Source organism: Saimiri boliviensis, chromosome 5 (genome assembly GCF_048565385.1).
Source record: "Saimiri boliviensis isolate mSaiBol1 chromosome 5, mSaiBol1.pri, whole genome shotgun sequence".
Classification (NCBI taxonomy): Eukaryota; Metazoa; Chordata; class Mammalia; order Primates; family Cebidae; genus Saimiri; species Saimiri boliviensis.
Genome location: NC_133453.1, coordinates 117,993,286 through 118,010,909, shown reverse-complemented (window position 1 = coordinate 118,010,909; position 17,624 = coordinate 117,993,286). Strand labels below are relative to the sequence as shown.

General features: G+C 40.5%; 1 protein-coding gene across 2 annotated transcripts in view; it reads right to left on the bottom strand.

The window, feature by feature from the left end:
• The window catches only part of CCDC93 (CCC complex scaffolding subunit CCDC93), a 90,315-nt gene that overhangs the window by 35,301 nt on the left and 37,390 nt on the right, over positions 1 to 17,624 (bottom strand). The window contains exon 12 of one of the 2 annotated variants that reach the window (XM_003931540.4): positions 1,058 to 1,174. In XM_003931540.4, coding sequence (XP_003931589.3) covers positions 1,058 to 1,174 — 117 coding nt within the window. The remainder of the gene's footprint in view (positions 1 to 1,057; positions 1,175 to 17,624) is intronic. The other variant, XM_010342156.3, reaches the window with a different exon arrangement.

The window sequence follows — 17,624 nt, the reverse complement described above, 5'->3', positions numbered from 1 at the left end:
GCTTCCTCTTAGGTCTACTTTTTAGAACAAATATATGTAGGTCTTTCCAGAACAGTCCCATCCATCACCAGGTATTACGGAACACTATCTCCTACAGCTCTCTAAAAGATCAAGTTTGCTCCATTTCCCTGCCATAAATAGTAACAGTCCATATGTGGACTACTGCATCAGCCTCCTATCAGTTCTCCCTGAATTCCTTCTCACTCAAGTCCAGTTAATTCATGCTCCTGAAGCAAACAGAATTGTCTTTACAATATGCAGTTCTGATCATGCCACTCCCCTATTTAAACCCTTTGGTGGCTTCCATTGTCCTTAACATGGCCTGGGTGGTCCTGTTCAATCAGACACTGCCAACCAACTGTCTCGTTTATGACTCTCTGGCCACAAAACAGATTGGCCAAGACCATTCCCTCCTCCTCTGGTCTTCGTTCACGTTGTTCTATAAGTCCACATAGCCCATACAGACTTCCTGCTCAGAAATGCCCACTCATCTTTCCAGTCTCAGAACTCTGTGACCTGAGGCTAGGGCAGGTCTCCCTATTAGTCACTCTCCCAGCTTCCTCGACTTCTCCTTTAAGCATTTATCACACCTGTAATTAAGTGATGATGAGTGTGATGTCTTCTCATTAGATCTTTAGATCCTTGACAGCAAGGATCATAACTTGTTCTTCACTCATCCCACTAACTTAGTTCAGTGCTTCGCACACAGTATTGCTCAGTAAATATCTGTGAACTAATGCTATTCTTACTCTGTGATCTTTTCCTATAACAGAAGTTAGCAAACCTTTTCTGCAAAGGGCCAGATAGTAAATATTTTAGGTTTTGTAGGTCTTATTGTCTTCTGCAACTACTAAACTCAGCCATTGTAGCCTGAAAGCAATCACAGAAAATATGTTAACAAATGGAGGTACATATGCTGTAATAAAACTTTATTTACAAAAACAGGTGGCAGCTGGATTGCCCCGAGCACCATAGTATGCCAACCCCTGTTCTGGAATCTCTTTTAACCAATCTACCATGAAGATCTTGAATAAACTTATGAAAAGAAAACACTGACCTCTTCAAGATGTTTGGTCTTCTGTACAATCTGTTTGTTTAAGGAAATGACTTTGAGACGATGTAGCTGGGAGGTTCCTAATTTTTCTGGACTTTCTTCAGCTGATAGCTCAGACTGCTGTGGAAAAAAGGGAGGGCAAATCCAAAGAATTTAATTAGTTCACCTTGGTTCACGCAATCAAGACCTGTTCAATCTGGGTAAAGCACTGTTGGGAAGCCTGTCACACCAAGCAAGGCCATCTATAGAGGCCTGTTCAAAACTCTGGTGTAGAGAAGAGATTCTGACACAGTGACCAAATCCCTATCAACAGAACCTGCATACTGGGCAGAGGAAACAGCATGTGTAAAAAAGCACAGGGACATAACTGTGGTTATGTCAATATTATATAGGCAATAAGGTATCATCAAAAAGTCTTAAACAGGGGAATAACATGGTGATAGTAATATGTTCATAAGACCATTCTGGAGTTATCAAGAATAATGAATTGATTCACCGTGATCAAAATATTATAAAAATATGGTTAAAAGTCTAGCCATTCAGCAGCACTTATAATAAAAAAATCCCCCAACATATTTTCCATCAACTGGCCCACTCCCTTTTAGTCACTTCCTATTTTTGATGTTCTAGAGTTAACAGGGGATTGACTGGAAATGGATTAAGGGTGTTGAGAGAGGTCACATAGGAAAAGTTCTGCAACTGTCTAAGAGAGAAGGGGATGGAGAAGGATTCTCAGGACTAGAAGTGAGTGTGAGACAGATCTCTGAACAAGCTGATAAAGTGAATGTGACATTTTCCAGGAGGGCAAACGGCCATTACAGAAAAACCATGCAAAGTAGCAAGCAGCTTGGTGTACATACTGAATACAAACACCTGCCTCAAGACTCCTGCGAGGAACTCCAGGAAAGATAAATTAAAAGGTAGAACTTTTTGCAGTAAGTGCAATTATAATACTTCTTGGATGATTATAGATAGCTTTATTAAACAGTCAAACATCAACAATAAAACATCTCCTTTTTTTCTAGTAAGTACCCGAATTCCAAGCTAATCATTGATTCAAAACTCATGTGCAACGAAACTATTTGAATATTTGACTTTTCCTGCATGTTTTGACAGTGATCCTGGGCTTGAAAGTCTGAGATATTTAACCAAAGGAAAAATGAGTGGGAAAGTGAGAAGGAGGAGAAATTGGATGGCCATAACCACTTATTCTGGTTAAGGATTTCTCTGAATAATTCAGCAGTACTATTAATGGATGACGAGTTCTTCTGCTACTTAACAACTCTGGAGTTACAAAACAATCAGCAGGATATGGCTGTATAAAATGGTAAGAAACATCATTTTCTATCTCGTGGGCTGGTAGGCCATAAAGGAAATAGAAATACTAAGCATTTCGTGTTACAACACATTTAGCCTTAAAATCTGGGAATTTGTAAAATGCCAACATTATTTTAGCTGTCAGGATTTCTGGGAATTAGAATTAACTTTTTAAAATTAATTTTGGACATATCAAGATATTCACAACTTGTAGCATAGAGAAGGCCAAACCATTTCCGAAAATTATTTGAGAATATTAAAAAAGGATGGGGAAAGAGGAAAGACCACTCCCACTCTAAATCACTTACCAGAAACAGAATTACAATTAACTACATCTCCTCTACTTTGACTGTATTGCCCTGAACTATGTTATTAATTTGGCCACTTTTGTACGTTATACATTTAATAGCTTTTTTCTTACAGTTAATTTTAGCTTTGGGGTTTAACACCCAGCTTAGATTCCTTGACTTTGACTTCCAATGTGTCATAAGGATATCCTCAGAGCATTCTGCTTTACTAGCAGAATTACATTAGCCTTCCATTTGTGCTTTACTGATATCTGAAACAGAACTAATTTCCCCATACCTGTCTCTATGTTTGATGTCAGGATTATGCTTGAGTATCCTGACTTCCTCCAGAGGCCTGTCAGGCTTCGAGACTGAGACGTGGGCAGGCTCCAGTGGATTCACGCATCGCTCACCTTCCAGACTTCCTCCAGTGTGCAGGGGCTGAGTAAACTCATTCAATTATGTTCTGCAACTGTGGCCTAGATTGGGTGATGTCTCTGACTCTTAGCGAGTTTTCTTGCTCATAAACTGCTTTTATGGCCAAAGTCCTATGAGAATAAAAACTGCATTCCCCACCTAGCTTCCATGCTCTCGTATTAGTGTATGTGGCACACATACAGCTTTGTTTTAAAACTACGACCCTCAGGGCCGGGCACGGTGGCTCAAGCCTGTAATCCCAGCACTTTGGGAGGCCGAGGCAGGTGGATCACGAGGTCAAGAGATCGAGACCATCCGGGTCAACATGGTGAAACCCCGTCTCTACTAAAAATACAAGAAATTAGCTGGGCATGGTGGTGCGTGCCTCTAATTCCAGCTACTCAGGAGGTTGAGGCAGGAGAATTGCCTGAGCCCAGGAGGCGGAGGTTGCGGTGAGCCAAGATCGCGCCATTGCACTCCAGCCTGGGTAACAAGAGCGAAACTCTGTCTCAAAAAAAAAAAAAAGAAAAGAAAAGAAAAAAAAACTACGACCTTCAAACTTCACTTACAAGAATTCTTCTTGCAGGATAATCGGCAGCTATCTTGATATGCGGAAAGATTATTCCCGTGACAGACACCTATCTAAGTCTGAATTTTTGAGCCACATGTTCCCTCAAAACCCTGTCAGAAGGTCTGAGAGGCCAAACATCTTTTCATACTACTACTAAGATGTTATTTGCCTTTTCACTCTCATTCTCATGATTATACAGTGAAATCTTCCAGATGTTACATGACATGTGATATCACTGCTCTGATGTTAACATGTAATGTGCTCATTATTTGTAAATTAATACATAAGCAATTGTGTATGAATTAATACATAAGCTATTATAAATGGATATGTAAGTTACTGTAAATGAATATAAGCTATTGAGTCCTCAGTTTTTTTTTTAAGAGTCTTTAACTGGGTCCTAAAACTATTAGAAAATTTTGAGAACTGCCACTTTAATCTAAAGAGCATGGCTCACCTAGTAATCCACCCATGAACTGGGACAGTCAATGGAGTGTGCTCACCAAGTGGCCAGCCATGATTTACACAACCCTGAGAGGAAAAAGTTCTGATTCTACTCCTTTACTAGACCCCTGATTCAGACAACCATATGAACAGAGAGAAAATGCTCGCAGTGCACAGAAAAAATCCTGAAGTCTCTATATGTACCTCTATCACATCTGTTATAATAGTATATGTTCCAAGGAAACATGGGCTTTCAAAATACTTTCTCTTATTGGTAGATAATAATTCTTAGTGCTGTGTGGAGTCCTGTAAATGCACATTTACAGGCACACAGTACGTATAAACTTGTAAGTTCCTCTGTTTGCCTTTGAGTCTAGAGACAGTGCTATGGGAAGCTGCTTTTGTTTAATGGGATGTTATTTTTAGACAGATAAAACAATTTATTACAGAACTTAAATGAGAGTTCCTAACCTAGTAAACAGTAAGCTGACTGTTCTATTTTTCAAACATACTTTTTATCAAGCAATCTAAATTTTTTGTTTCTCAAAGCCAAGAGAACTCAGACTGATGAAGACAGGAACAGGTCCATAAAAGAGCAGGTCTCATCCGATAGTTCATTCACTGAGAGATATGATGAAAAAGAAAACAAGATGACCAAGGTGGATTCTGAATGATGAGACAAGGTCAGACAGAAGGAGAAGAGGAAAAGGGGCTTTATACTAAATCCTTGACAGAAAAAAATTAAATCCTAGTGCATCCTAACAGATTTCTACTTCCAAAATGCAACATCTGTCAAAGAATATCAACCATCTACAAATAATCCATTTGTGTTTACACTGGAGTGAGGGCTAAAGTGCCAATCTGATTTGTTCAATATTTTCAGATTAAGAACGTGCTTTCAAAGCCACATTGTGGATTAAGATGACTTCTAGTGTAAATTCAGTGTTTTCTAATAACTGACAGATATCCACAACTTCTATTTTTAGAGGAAACAGATTTAAATGTCACTGAATAATATTAGTCTAGTTCAAAATGGTAAATTCTCAAGAGAAGCAAAAAATGATTATTTTGGCTAAAACTATATACTTTTATAATTGAAAGAGACCCAAAAGGTTATTTACACATCAATCATCTTTCTAATACAGGGTTCTCTCCCATATCATCTCCCTACCCCACCAAAATATGGTCAGTAAGCTGACAATAATAAAGAATTCCTATCTCATATGGTACGAGGAGTTCTCTACACTAAATAGATGGGACTTCAGTTTTTGGTACCTTGACAGACCATTCAATTAAAGACAAGTAGGCTGGGTGCAATGGCTCACGCCTGTAATCCCAGCACTTTAAGAGGCCAAAGTGGGTGGCTCACTTGAGGTCAGGAGTTCAAGACTAGCCTAACCAACATGGTGAAGCTCCATCTCTACTAAAAATACAAAATTAGCCAGGCATAGTGGCATGCACCTGTAATCCCAGCTACTTGGGAGGTTGAGGCACGAGAATCACTTGAACCCAGGAGGTGGAGGTCACAGTTAGCCAAGATCGTGCCACTACATTCCAGCCTGGGCAACAGCCTGTCTCAAATAAATAAATAAATAAAGACAAGTAAACAGCCTATGTGAAATATTTATTTTAAAAATGTTTTTCAATCTAAGAACTAGCAAGAATGTTAAATTCCAGAAAATTCCAGAAGGCCAAAAGATAAGTGAAAGTGAAAATCCAGGAATGTATGTGTACCCCCTGAAGCTGGCTTTCTTCCCTGAGGGTATTTGCCAAAACCGATGTTCACAAACTCTGATTTTTACAATTCAGTAATAACTGCCCCACACAAATCCTGATACAGCTGTAAGAGGGGAAAAAATTCCACAATGAGACTTTACAACAACAGATTGGCCCTCATGCAGTCCTGCAATCCTAATTCAACACCACTTTGGTCCAAAAAAAACCATGAGTAAGAACTAGGTTTAAAATGGACTTGGGCTGAAGTATCCCCAGGTGTTTGGCAGAAGCAAAAGCAGATCTTCGCTGAAAGAACAGAGTTTCAATCCTAGGCCTCAAATAGTTCCTACAGATAAATTTCCAAGGAATATGGCCTCACAGTCAAAAATCAAAAGTACACAAGTCAAACTACCATAAACAAAAGCCAGCGAAAACAGACACCCGAACTGTATCTGTAAAGACTTATTCAAATATACCCTCTTCCAATGCACATATACCATATACACACAAACATGTTTTTTCCCCCCTAAAGCAACAGAGTAATCACTCTTTCAGATAACAGTTCAACTAAGTGTCCACAGCCCTTCCACTTGTCCTTTCTATCACAAAATGTTGACACCTCTCACCACCTTGGCTGTTATCCTTTGGATATATGCTAGTTTATAAGTAAACTTCTGAAGCACTCCTAATGATGGCGATCATCCACTTTCCCTGATCTACATTCAGCTTCCGAAAATGAAACTAAATACATGAATGCTCTTTTCAATATTTTTAAAACCCACTAATGAAATTCCATGAATTTCTAAAAACCCAGTTATAAAACCTTACTGAGTCTAAGGCTTTGCTTTGGGTTCCACAGTGAGTAATATGATGTCCCTGCTCAGAATGCACTTAACATTTAGGAGATGTGAACAAAATCCAACACCTCCCACTTTTATCCCCATATACTACTGTCAGGTCAGATGGCATCCTCACCAAATTGTGAATTGGCACAACTCACTTTTCTGAAATTCAACAGTTTACATTTTTCTTAAGTGATGTTCCAAATATCTTTGCAAGTGATGCTCAATCTGGCAAAGCTAAAGCCCAAGTCTTTATGCAAATTGATAAGGACTCTGAAATGTACAGGTTGTGCTCTGTGGCTTGAGATAACTTTATCAGGTTGACAATTCAATAGTTGATACCATTCTCTTTGCACTTAGGTATTGTATACTCACTACATAACAGTCATTCCAAATTCAAGAAATCTTGGAGCTGTTTGGAAACCACAAACAAATTTAGCATTGTTCTCTCCAGATTTACAGGGTTCCTCTCTTAACTCTGACTAAATTTTAAATCTCTCCCCATCTTCCTCGGCTTTTTTCAGCTAATCTTTACTCAGATCTTATTGTGTGGAGGCACAGTGATACGTACTGGGGAAGTGGGAAAAGACAAAGATCATACCTCTGGCTCTTCATAATCTAGTCAGACAAAACCAGCTCATTCATAAGTAAAGGTGTTGTATCCTCTGCATTCTCCTCAAGGCCTAACTTGTGTCACAGAGGAAGTTTTGAAAGCTGCTGTTGTTTCTTCCTCTCCCTCTTTCTTTCTTCTTTCCTTCAGCAAATGTCTGTGAAAACCCAATTTTGTTGGGCACTAAGGGTATACTACAATCCTAGCCCTCCTGTGAAGCAAACATTCTAGTCCTGGGAGACAGGCAAAGAGACAAATGAAACAGTGCTTGAGGGAAGTGCTATGAAGGAGATAAAGCATTGATCTCTACTACAACATCAGAGAAGAGTCTCTTTTAAGAAATGGAATTTTTTTTCTTTCTTTCTTTCTTTTTCTTTTTTTTAAACAGACAGGGTCTCACTCTGTTACCCAGGCTGGAATGCAGTGGCGTGATCATGGCTCACTGCAACCTCAAACTCCTGGGTTCAAGCAATCCTCTTGCCTCCGCCTCCCAAGGAGCTGGGACTACAGGTACATACCACCATGCCTGGGTAATTTTTTAAATTTTTTGTACAGATAGGGATCTACTATGTTGCACAGGCTGGTCTCAAACTCCTGGCCTCAAGCGATCCTCTTGTCTCAGATTCCCAAAGTGCTTGCATTACAGGCATCAGCCTCTGTGCCTGACCCAGAATCATTGCTAATGGCTATCAGATGAGTCTCCACAAAGTCTTCAAGTGATCCATTATCTTCTATTGACTATTTACTATGAATGAGGCAACAGGAATACAAAGATAAAAAAATGAAATATTGGCCCTCTAAAAGTTTAGAGGTTAGGAATATGAAGTATGCAACACCTATTATGTTATGTGAAGAAACAATGCCTAGAATGAAGGGGTTTAAAAATCTACCCAGGCCCCCACCCCTCCTGATTCCAACCTGGGTTCTTCCATTTGTGGCCACAATAGGAGGTTCCCAAGAGGGCAACATCCCCACCCCTTTCCTGCCCCATACTACACTTCTACCCAGCTCCACAAACCAATGCTGCTAGCAAGTGGTAACAACATCTTTTGAGTTGGGGCAAGGTGACAGGACTGAAAACACTCATACTAAGGTTATTAGAAACCACACAGATGCCAGATCAGGCGTGATTTTCTAACAAGGCAGTCAGGATCTCCTAGCTGCTAAGCTTCCTGTGACTTTTTGGCCCAGGCAAGGTCCCTGTGGTATGGTATCTTCACTCAATCCTAAGCCCTCCTCTTTTCCATTTCACCCCATGGTATGATTTTAAAAGTCACCCATTCTGCCTGGTTATTATCAGGCAAAAATAGTTCAGTATCAATGATGCCAATCGCTTTTCTTTGGGCAGATACTGTCACTTCAAATAACACAAACCAAGCAGTGCCTGGCAGCCACTTTGTAGGCACACAAATTGTGTTGTTCTATAATTTATCTTTTCACAGATTGACTGACTCATTACTGGAAGCCCCTCAGGGCTGCAACCCTGACTCACGGGTAGCCTAATCCCTGCCCCCTCCACCTTACACTGCCTGGATGTAGGATCTGCTCAACAGGTGTTTGCTGAAAGAAGAAATGTATCTAATCCACTCTTTCACATGACAGTGATTACAAAGTCAATTCTGTCAGTTCTCTGGCAGAAAACCAAACAAAACTGAAGACTTAAAATATCTAAAAAATTGTACTAATTTAAAAATATACACATTTTCAGAAGACTTCAGACACTTGGAAAAAGTGTAAGGGTTACAAACCCAGGATACAGAAATAACAACATGAAGGTAGCTACTAAAAGAACAGAGGATTTATTAACAATTGATTATTTTGGGTCAATTCCCTCCAACCTTGTTAAATAAATTTCCTGAGGGCCTACTGGAAATGAATGACTTATGGGGGTGCTAGCCACCGTGTGTGCCCCACACCTGTTGGTGGAACAGCAATCCCGGTCTCCTATTCTCTCTAGTTCAGAGGAGCTGCCAATCACACCCAACTCCTGGCAACAATGGACCTGGGGAGAAATCTGTGACCTAAGCCATGACAAACAGAGGACAATCCTTCCTTAAAATCTTATATATTGTGGAGGGAGGAGGCAGTAAGGTGGAAACTGTCTATGGTCAGGTCCCCAAGGCGATGAGGCCGAGAGACAAAGTGAAGCAAGGGCAAAGGGCTATGGCAGAGCCATCTAAGTCCCGTAAGGACTTCCAGTTCTGAGAGCTGAATAAAGGCTCTATTTTGCTTACACCAACATGCTGGGTAGGATTCCTATGACTTGTAACCAACAGGCTTACAAGGCACAGGGTCCAAGTTAGTGAGTGACAGAACTGAAGAGGCAGTCTTCTCTGCTAATTTTATCATAAAGTGGAATAAAATCATCATGATAGAGGGGGACAAGATCTGCTCTAATCAGATGTGGCTGTCTGCATTCTCTAGAGAGAGGAGACCCCATCCTTGGTGTTTTTTCGTAAATGCATCCTTGACCATACCCAAGCTCTAACTATCTGGCGAGATTCTCCAGGTGCTCTCAAATGAAAGAACTTCAAGACAGAGCAAAGGCCTCTGACTAACCGCCAGAGAATGATCCTCAGAATTAAAAGGTCAGAGGCAATGGTGCCAGAATTTCTTAATTGCTGGACCAGAAAATTTCCAAAATCCATTAAAAAAGAGATTCCTTTCACAAATAAGTCCCTTGATGTACTAAAATACACCTTGCTACAAAAATGAGATCAAGATGTTGACATTCTTCTGGCTAGGGTATCACCTCCCTCTGCCTTTTTTTTTTGAAATGAAGTCGCTCTCTGTCACCCAGGCTGGAGAGCAGTGGCGAATCTCAGCTCCTAGGTTCAACCTCCACCTCTTAGGTTTAAGCTATCAATCCCACCTCAATGTCCCACGTAGCTGGGATTACAAGCATGTGCCACCACGTCCAGCTAATTAGGATGGGGTTTTACCATGTTGGCCAGGCTGGTCTCAAACTCCTGACTTCAAGTGATCTGCCTGCCTCAGCCTTCCAAAGTGCTGGGGTTACAGGTGCGAGCCACCATGCCCGGTCGTATATTAATTACCCTTTGAAGAACTGGATGAGAACATTATAATGTGGTATTCTCCCGAAACATGAAGAATCACTCAGATACTCCAAACAGAAACTTTCACAGCTTTCAGCAGCGTAGGTTTATGGTGTGTGAGTGTCTGGGCTGAGCTGCACTATTTTCACTCTTTCTCGTTTCTGTGGTTAGTTCCGAGCATGCCCCACCATAGCCCAAGGTAGGCAACTGAATAGTGGGACAGTCTAAGGATGCACAGTCACATCCAAGTCTGGAAGGCAGACTCTAAAGATGGTAAAGGAGGCTGTCCCTATGTCTCGCTAAGGAAGCTCCACCTAGCCAAAGAGGTTGCAAAGTCAAACAGTCCTGTACTGAAACCTGGATCTTATTAGTTGTATGGCACTGGATAAGTCATGTAACTTCATTTCTTCACCTCCAAAATTGATACAGTATCACATAATCATTTACTGAACAACACTGGTGGGCCCTTGGTGAAGCTCTAAGATTACAGACAAGAGTAAAGGTGGTCCACAGCTACATAAACAGATAGTTTCAACTGCATACAACTATAATGATGGAGGAAGGCAGAGGATTATAGGCAAGAAGACAGCCTATATGAATTAAATAATTTTTAGAATTAAAAAATAATGAAAGTTTTAAGAACTAAATAGATAAGGGTACAAAAAGATAAGGAAAAAGGCACTCAGGTTCTGATTCCCTAAGACAAATCTGTGCCTCTGGAACTACAAAATGTTCCAAGATCCTGTCTTAGGGAGAAGTCGGCCAATGAATAATTTAGTTGGCAGACTAAGTATTAAAGCAGTCAAAATACTGTATGGTTGGTTAGTATGCAACATTATGGAAGGTCCCTTCCTGCCCTTCCAGGGACCTTGCACTTTCCCTGGCCCGGCTTCCTTTTCTTTCTTCTGGATCCTAAAGAGGCTTAAGAGGTTGTGGGGTGGACGCATTTTTTGGACAGTTAAGCATTTTGGTTTTCTGTAAATCATGTTAATAGGTTCTTCTTCCCTGTAAAAATAAGTGCTATGATGCAGTGAGAGTATTAGCCATCAACACAAAAAGCACAGTGGTGCTTTTTCTAGCACATTCAAGGAAGGTTGTTACCCTTTGGAAACAATGGCAGATGGAGCTACTCAGCTTAGAGTCTACAGACATTTATGAATTATATATCTGGAAGCTTCTTCACATTTCTCTTTCTGCTGCTCTAAAAGAACCATATTAAATTGAGTTACATAGCTCAGGAACTTTCTTTGAGACACATGTTATGTTACACTCTTATAAGAACTTGTGAACTTTACTAGTGAAAGAGAAGTCTGCACGTTTTTTACCTGGCTTTTATATCCCATTGCCTGTCAACTTTCCAAACACTCAAACCAGGCAGGTTATTCAATTTATTCCTTGGTCACAAAATCATTTTTACACTTGATCTTCCCCACAAATCATCCTGTCCCCTTTCTTCACAAAGAAAAAAAAAATTCCTGACCTCAGCCTAAGTGGGTTTTTCTCAGATACTACCAACAGATTCCCTCCTGGGCATTCCTCAATCCCAACTCTATTTCCAAGGTGTATTACTGAGACCCTGAAGGTGGCAGTATTGCCAGTGCCCAGTTTCAATCCAGTCTGTGGCAGTAAGATTAAAAGACCAATAAGCAAACCATGGTGGACAACTCAACAATGGCCCATGAATCCCACCTGCCGATGTTCACACCTGCTTTTGTGTAACCCCTTTCTCTTGGGTGTGCATGGAAGCTGTGTCTTGCTCTAAACAATAGAATACACCACAGAAAAATAATCTTTTGATTGCATATATGTAATTACATTATATAAGTCTATAATGTCTACAAGGAGAAGTCTTCCCTGCAGGGAGAAGCCCTCCCTTGCTGGTTTTGATAAAATAAGTGGCAACATAGGGGAGGCTCACATGACAAGGAACTGAGGGTAGCCTTCAGCTAATGGCCAGCAAAAGCTGATAATCTCAGTGAGCATGCTGCAATGAACTGAATGCTGCCAATAACCGTGTAAGCTTGGAAACAAATCCTTCCACAGGAAAGCCTCAGATGAGACTGAAGCCTTGTAAGAGTCACAGAGGGTGCTGCTAAGCTGTGCCCAACTGCTGCCCCATAGAAACAGTGAGATTAAAAAAATGTGTGTTACACGTATGTTTACTGCAGCACTGTTCATAATAGCAAAGACTTGGAACCAACCCAAATGCCCATAAATGATGGACTGGATAAAGAAAATGTAGCACGTATACACCATGGAATACTCTGCAGCCATAAAAAAGGATGAGTTCATGTCCTTTGCAGGGACATGGATGAAGCTGGAAACCATCATTCTCAGCAAACTAACACAAGAACAGAAAACCAAATACCACATGTTCTTACTCATAAATGGGATTTGAATAATGAGAACACATGGACACGGGGAGGAGAACATCACACACCAGGGCCTGTCGGTGGGTAGGGAGTTAGGGTAGGATAGCATTAGGAGAAATACTTAATGCAGATGACAGGTTGATGGGTGCCACAAACCACCATGGCACATGTATACCTATGTAACAAACATGCATGTTCTGCACATGCACCCCAGAATTTAAAGTATAATAACTAAATAACTAAATAAATGTTTGTTACTTTAAATCATTACATTTGTGGCAATATTGCCACATAGCATTAGATAACCACACAAACAACGTGAGATTAGAAAAGCAGCCCCTGACATCTGAAACCTAGCCTGATACTATTAGCAAGGCATTGATGCTGCTGGGGTGCTGGCTTGCACTCATAAGCAGGCTTTGTGGCAAAACACAAACAATTTCAAAGAATACCAATACCAGATAAGGTCATCCTATGACTATGAACACGTCTGAACATGAACAAAAACACAAACATTGTCTGAATCCCAATAATGACTAAATATCCCCTATACTGGTTACTATGCATACATAGCTTTAACCTTGATTCATTTTCCTCATGTCTCATAGACTCGCCCCTCCTTATAGCATCGAACCCAAAGCAAAGTCCCACTTCCCTGAACCCTCCTCCAAGTCACCTTACATAGTCCAAATCCTATTCTAAATCCTTTATGATACCCTCTTACTGGAAGGCCTCATGATTCCCACTGGTATGTGTTTTCCCTTACTACAAGCAGCAATACACCCAACTTGTTCAACCACAGATATGTTCCTAGGTGAATCCAACTAGGCATTTCACTGGAGAGCACTGACAAAACAAAAACAAATCAAGCAAATAACAAAAACACAAAACATGACTTTAGCATAGAACTTGCATAAAATAGAACCATAAACCAACAAAACAAGAAAAAGGCCATACTCAGTTTACATTAGATGTAAGACTATTTTTATAAAATAGAATCACCACCGGGCACGGTGGCTCACACCTGGAATCCTGGCACTTTGAGAGGCCGAGGTGGACGGATCATGAGGTCAGGAATTCGAGACCAGCCTGACTAACATGGTGAAACCTCGTCTCTACTAAAAATACAAAAATTAGCCGGGTGTGGTAGTGTTTGCCTGTAATCCCAGCTACTCAGGAGGCTGAGGCAGGAGAATTGTTTGAACCCGGGAGGTTGCAGTGAGCCGAGATCGTGCCATTGCACTTCACCCTGGGTGACAGAGTGAGACTCGTCTCAAAAAAAGAAAAAAAAAATTAGAATTGAGTATTTCGAAACGAATAGAAAGAAGTTATTTGACAAACAGTAGGAGGATAAGTGGATATAAACAGGAAAACTAGGGCAGGTTCCCACTTTAGGCTAAAGAAGAATAAATTTTACATATGCCAAACAATTAAACAATTAATAAAAGACCAGCTGACATGTGATTATTTCACCAGATCGATGGAAAGACAATGAACCTCTCATTTGAAAACAAGAACAAATAAAGACTGACCAATTTAGGTACAAATTCCTAGTACATAATGAAAAACTATACAAAAGTAAAATAAAGGGCCTAAGAAATACTTGCATCACAGTGACAATACACTTAAATCTGAAGTACAGACTTTATTCAAACTCACAAGGAAAGCATTACATGACTATAGTCTGTAACAGACAATTCAGAGAATAAAACAGAGTAAAGAGTCCTGTATTCAAACCTGGAATTTATTAGTTACACCTCTGTAACCTGTACTTATGCCGAACCATCTTCAATCCTCTCAGTGGTCTAAAGAGCTGCCATTTTATAGTTATTACAGCAATAAGTTAGACAAACAAAAAATCAAAGCTGGAAATGTTGGGGGCATATGTTGGGAAGTCCCTTCATCACTGATAGTATTTTATGCAGTTATAACACACAGAGGGAGTCACAATCCAGTCATCCAACACCTAGAAAACCTCTTACCAGAAACTATCTGCTCATATTTCACAATATTATCCACAATGGCAAACAGAAACAGCTTAAAATTGTGTCTAGCAAAAAAGATGTTAATGAATTGTGCTGTATTAACAAATAAATTATATTTATTAAAATAAATGGGAATGGCCAGGCACAGTGGCTGAGACCTGTAATTCAGCATTTTGGAAGGCTGATGTGGGAAGATGGCTTCAGCCCAGGAGCTCAAGACCAGCCTGGGCAACATGGTAAAACCCCATCTCTACAAAAAGTACAAACTTTAGCCAGGCATGGTGCTGTGCGCCTGTAGTCCTAGCTACTTGGGAGGCTGAGATGGGAGGATCACCTGAGCCTGGAAGGCCAAAGATAAAGTGAGCTGAGATCATACCACTGCACTCTTAGCCTGAGCAACAGAGTGAGATCCTATCTCAGAATACACACACACACACACACACACACACACACACAGAGAGAGAGAGAGAGAGAGAGAGAGAGAGAGAGAGAGAGGGAGAGAGACAAAAGCACGCACTCTCTTAAAAAAATAATAAATGAGAAGGCTAGAAAATATTTAGGATGCAAAGTGACAAAAAAAAATGGACTACAAAAATGAAAATAAAGCTATCAATGGCTGAAGAGTTATAATGTGCCAGGTACCATTTGAGGAATTTTGGTCACAGTTCATTTAATCTTCCTAACACCTACCAGAAAAGCAACATTATTCTCATTTTATAAAGCAGACACTAGGCAAGGACAGGTTAAATAAGTGGCCAAGGTCACACAGCTGGGAAATGAAAAAGGCAGATATGAACCACGATATGAATTCAAATGGTGTGTTTTTAATCACTGCACTGCACTCACTGTCCTATCTCTTTTAGACATATATGATGATTGCAACCATGCCCAACTATGGAAATCTGGGAACAAACACTGCAAGATAATATACAAATATAAAATAACTGCAATATGGGAATAGGATTAAAGGCAATTTAATTTTAAAAAACTATCAGCTTCAATGCTATATTACCAACCCAATGAAAACAACACAATCAAGTAATGAATGTCTGACACCTCCAGTTCTCCACCAGAAGTTTAACTACAGTTATCTTTTCGTGTATGTGGGGGATTGGTTCCAAAACCACCTACATATACCAAAATTTGTGCATACTCATCAGTCAGCTCTATAGAACCCACATATATGAAAAGCTGGCCCTCCATATATACCAGTTTTGCATCTCATGAATACTGTAGTTACTATACACACCTGGTTGGGAAAAAAATCCATATATAAGTGGACCCACACAGTCCAAACCTGTGTTCATCAAGAATCAACAGCAAATATGACCTTGGAAAAAATCATGGCATTGCTTCCTGTCCAAATTACTCCTAATTTCACTCTTTTCTAGAAGAATGGGATGGAGGCAAAATATGGTCCAAGGTAAACCCCAGAAACCATCAAAGCTGGATAGAGATCACTGGTCAAGGGTGAGGAAGAAAATGCTCAGGAGATAAAGACACGAGAGATCCAGAAGGAGACATGCAAAATGCAGAGTAACTGGGGAAGGCAGGTGAGCTTCAGGAGTCCTAGGCAGTGGAAGGGGTGGAAAGAGAGATGCATTCCCAACTACAGGGGCTCTGCCTGCCTGCTTTTCCTCTTACAATCATCAGAGCTCCTACATGCTCCCCATAGAAACAGCATTGGTTGCTCTATCCAGTTGTCTTTTGTTTTTTCCTAAAAAACTGGGTTCAGCAATGCTCGGTGGCAACATAAGGGCAGGTATAAACTCTTGCCATTCAGGTGTGTGTGCTGACAGGAAACCAAGACAATTTCTTCTCAGACAGTGAATTAATACTCTTTCCACAATTACATCTTCATTTGTACTTTTAGGATAACAAAAATCCTATTCTGGTCAAAGTTCAGATGACACTTTAAGCAGTTTCATCTTTCCTAGGTGGTAAAAGAAAACACTCTGGATTCTATGAGAGTTGGATTAGAAAGCCCATGTTAACAAGCACTTATTTGGGAGAGTGGGGGAAACAAAGGAATCGCACCTGGAGACACTCCAAGCTGTTTCACTTACTCATATTCTGCTTGCACAAGGGTCCTTCAAGTCTCCCTCCCAGAGATTCCCATGCATGGCAGCACTAGGCATTTAAAACAGTTTTCCAAAAGTCTTCGGGGCGTCATAGCCAATAACACCCCCAGATTACTGGGGACACTTTTTCCCTGACCATATCATACCTGTGCAATCACTTCAGAAGAATATGTCACAAAGAGTCAAGGCAGAGCTAATTTGTAGTAAAGGATTCTGAGAAAAAGCAAGCAAGCTGGATGCTTCAACACACATCAACATTTTAGGGGGACAGGGCTGGGGAAGGAGGGATGTGCAACAGTGTCCCGTAAATCTGATTTTACTGATACTACATCTCAGCCAGACCAGAATCAGTTATGTGCAAAATGATTAATCACCGTCTCCCTGAAATATTCAAGGTCCTCCTGCCTTTCCTTAGGATGAAAAAAAAAGCGAACTCTGAAATATGATTTCAGGCTTTTCTTCATTCTATACTCTTTTAATAAAGTAGAACAAAAATTTTTGCCTTGGGTTTGGCTGAGTTATGGGGTTTATCTCCTAAGAGGCAAAACTTCATTCCTCAGCCCAATCACCAAACGGAGCCCAAGTTATAAGTAGTCTGATAGAGAAGGAAAAATGCTCATCCCATACCCTCTGGCATGAATTTATTAAATGTGGCTAACTGTTCTGTGAGACAGGTTTTCTCTTTATATTTACAGAAAAGTGGACACTGCAGAAGAAAATTAATTTAACTAATGGACAAGTGCTGATGGTTGTGAATGGCAAAGCCTAGTGTGTTTCTGACAAACGTGGCTGGTGAGTTATAAGAAAACACAGAGCACTGGTGGGGCAGAGGGGTGGGGAAGTGGGAGAACAAAGCCATGGAGCATTATCCC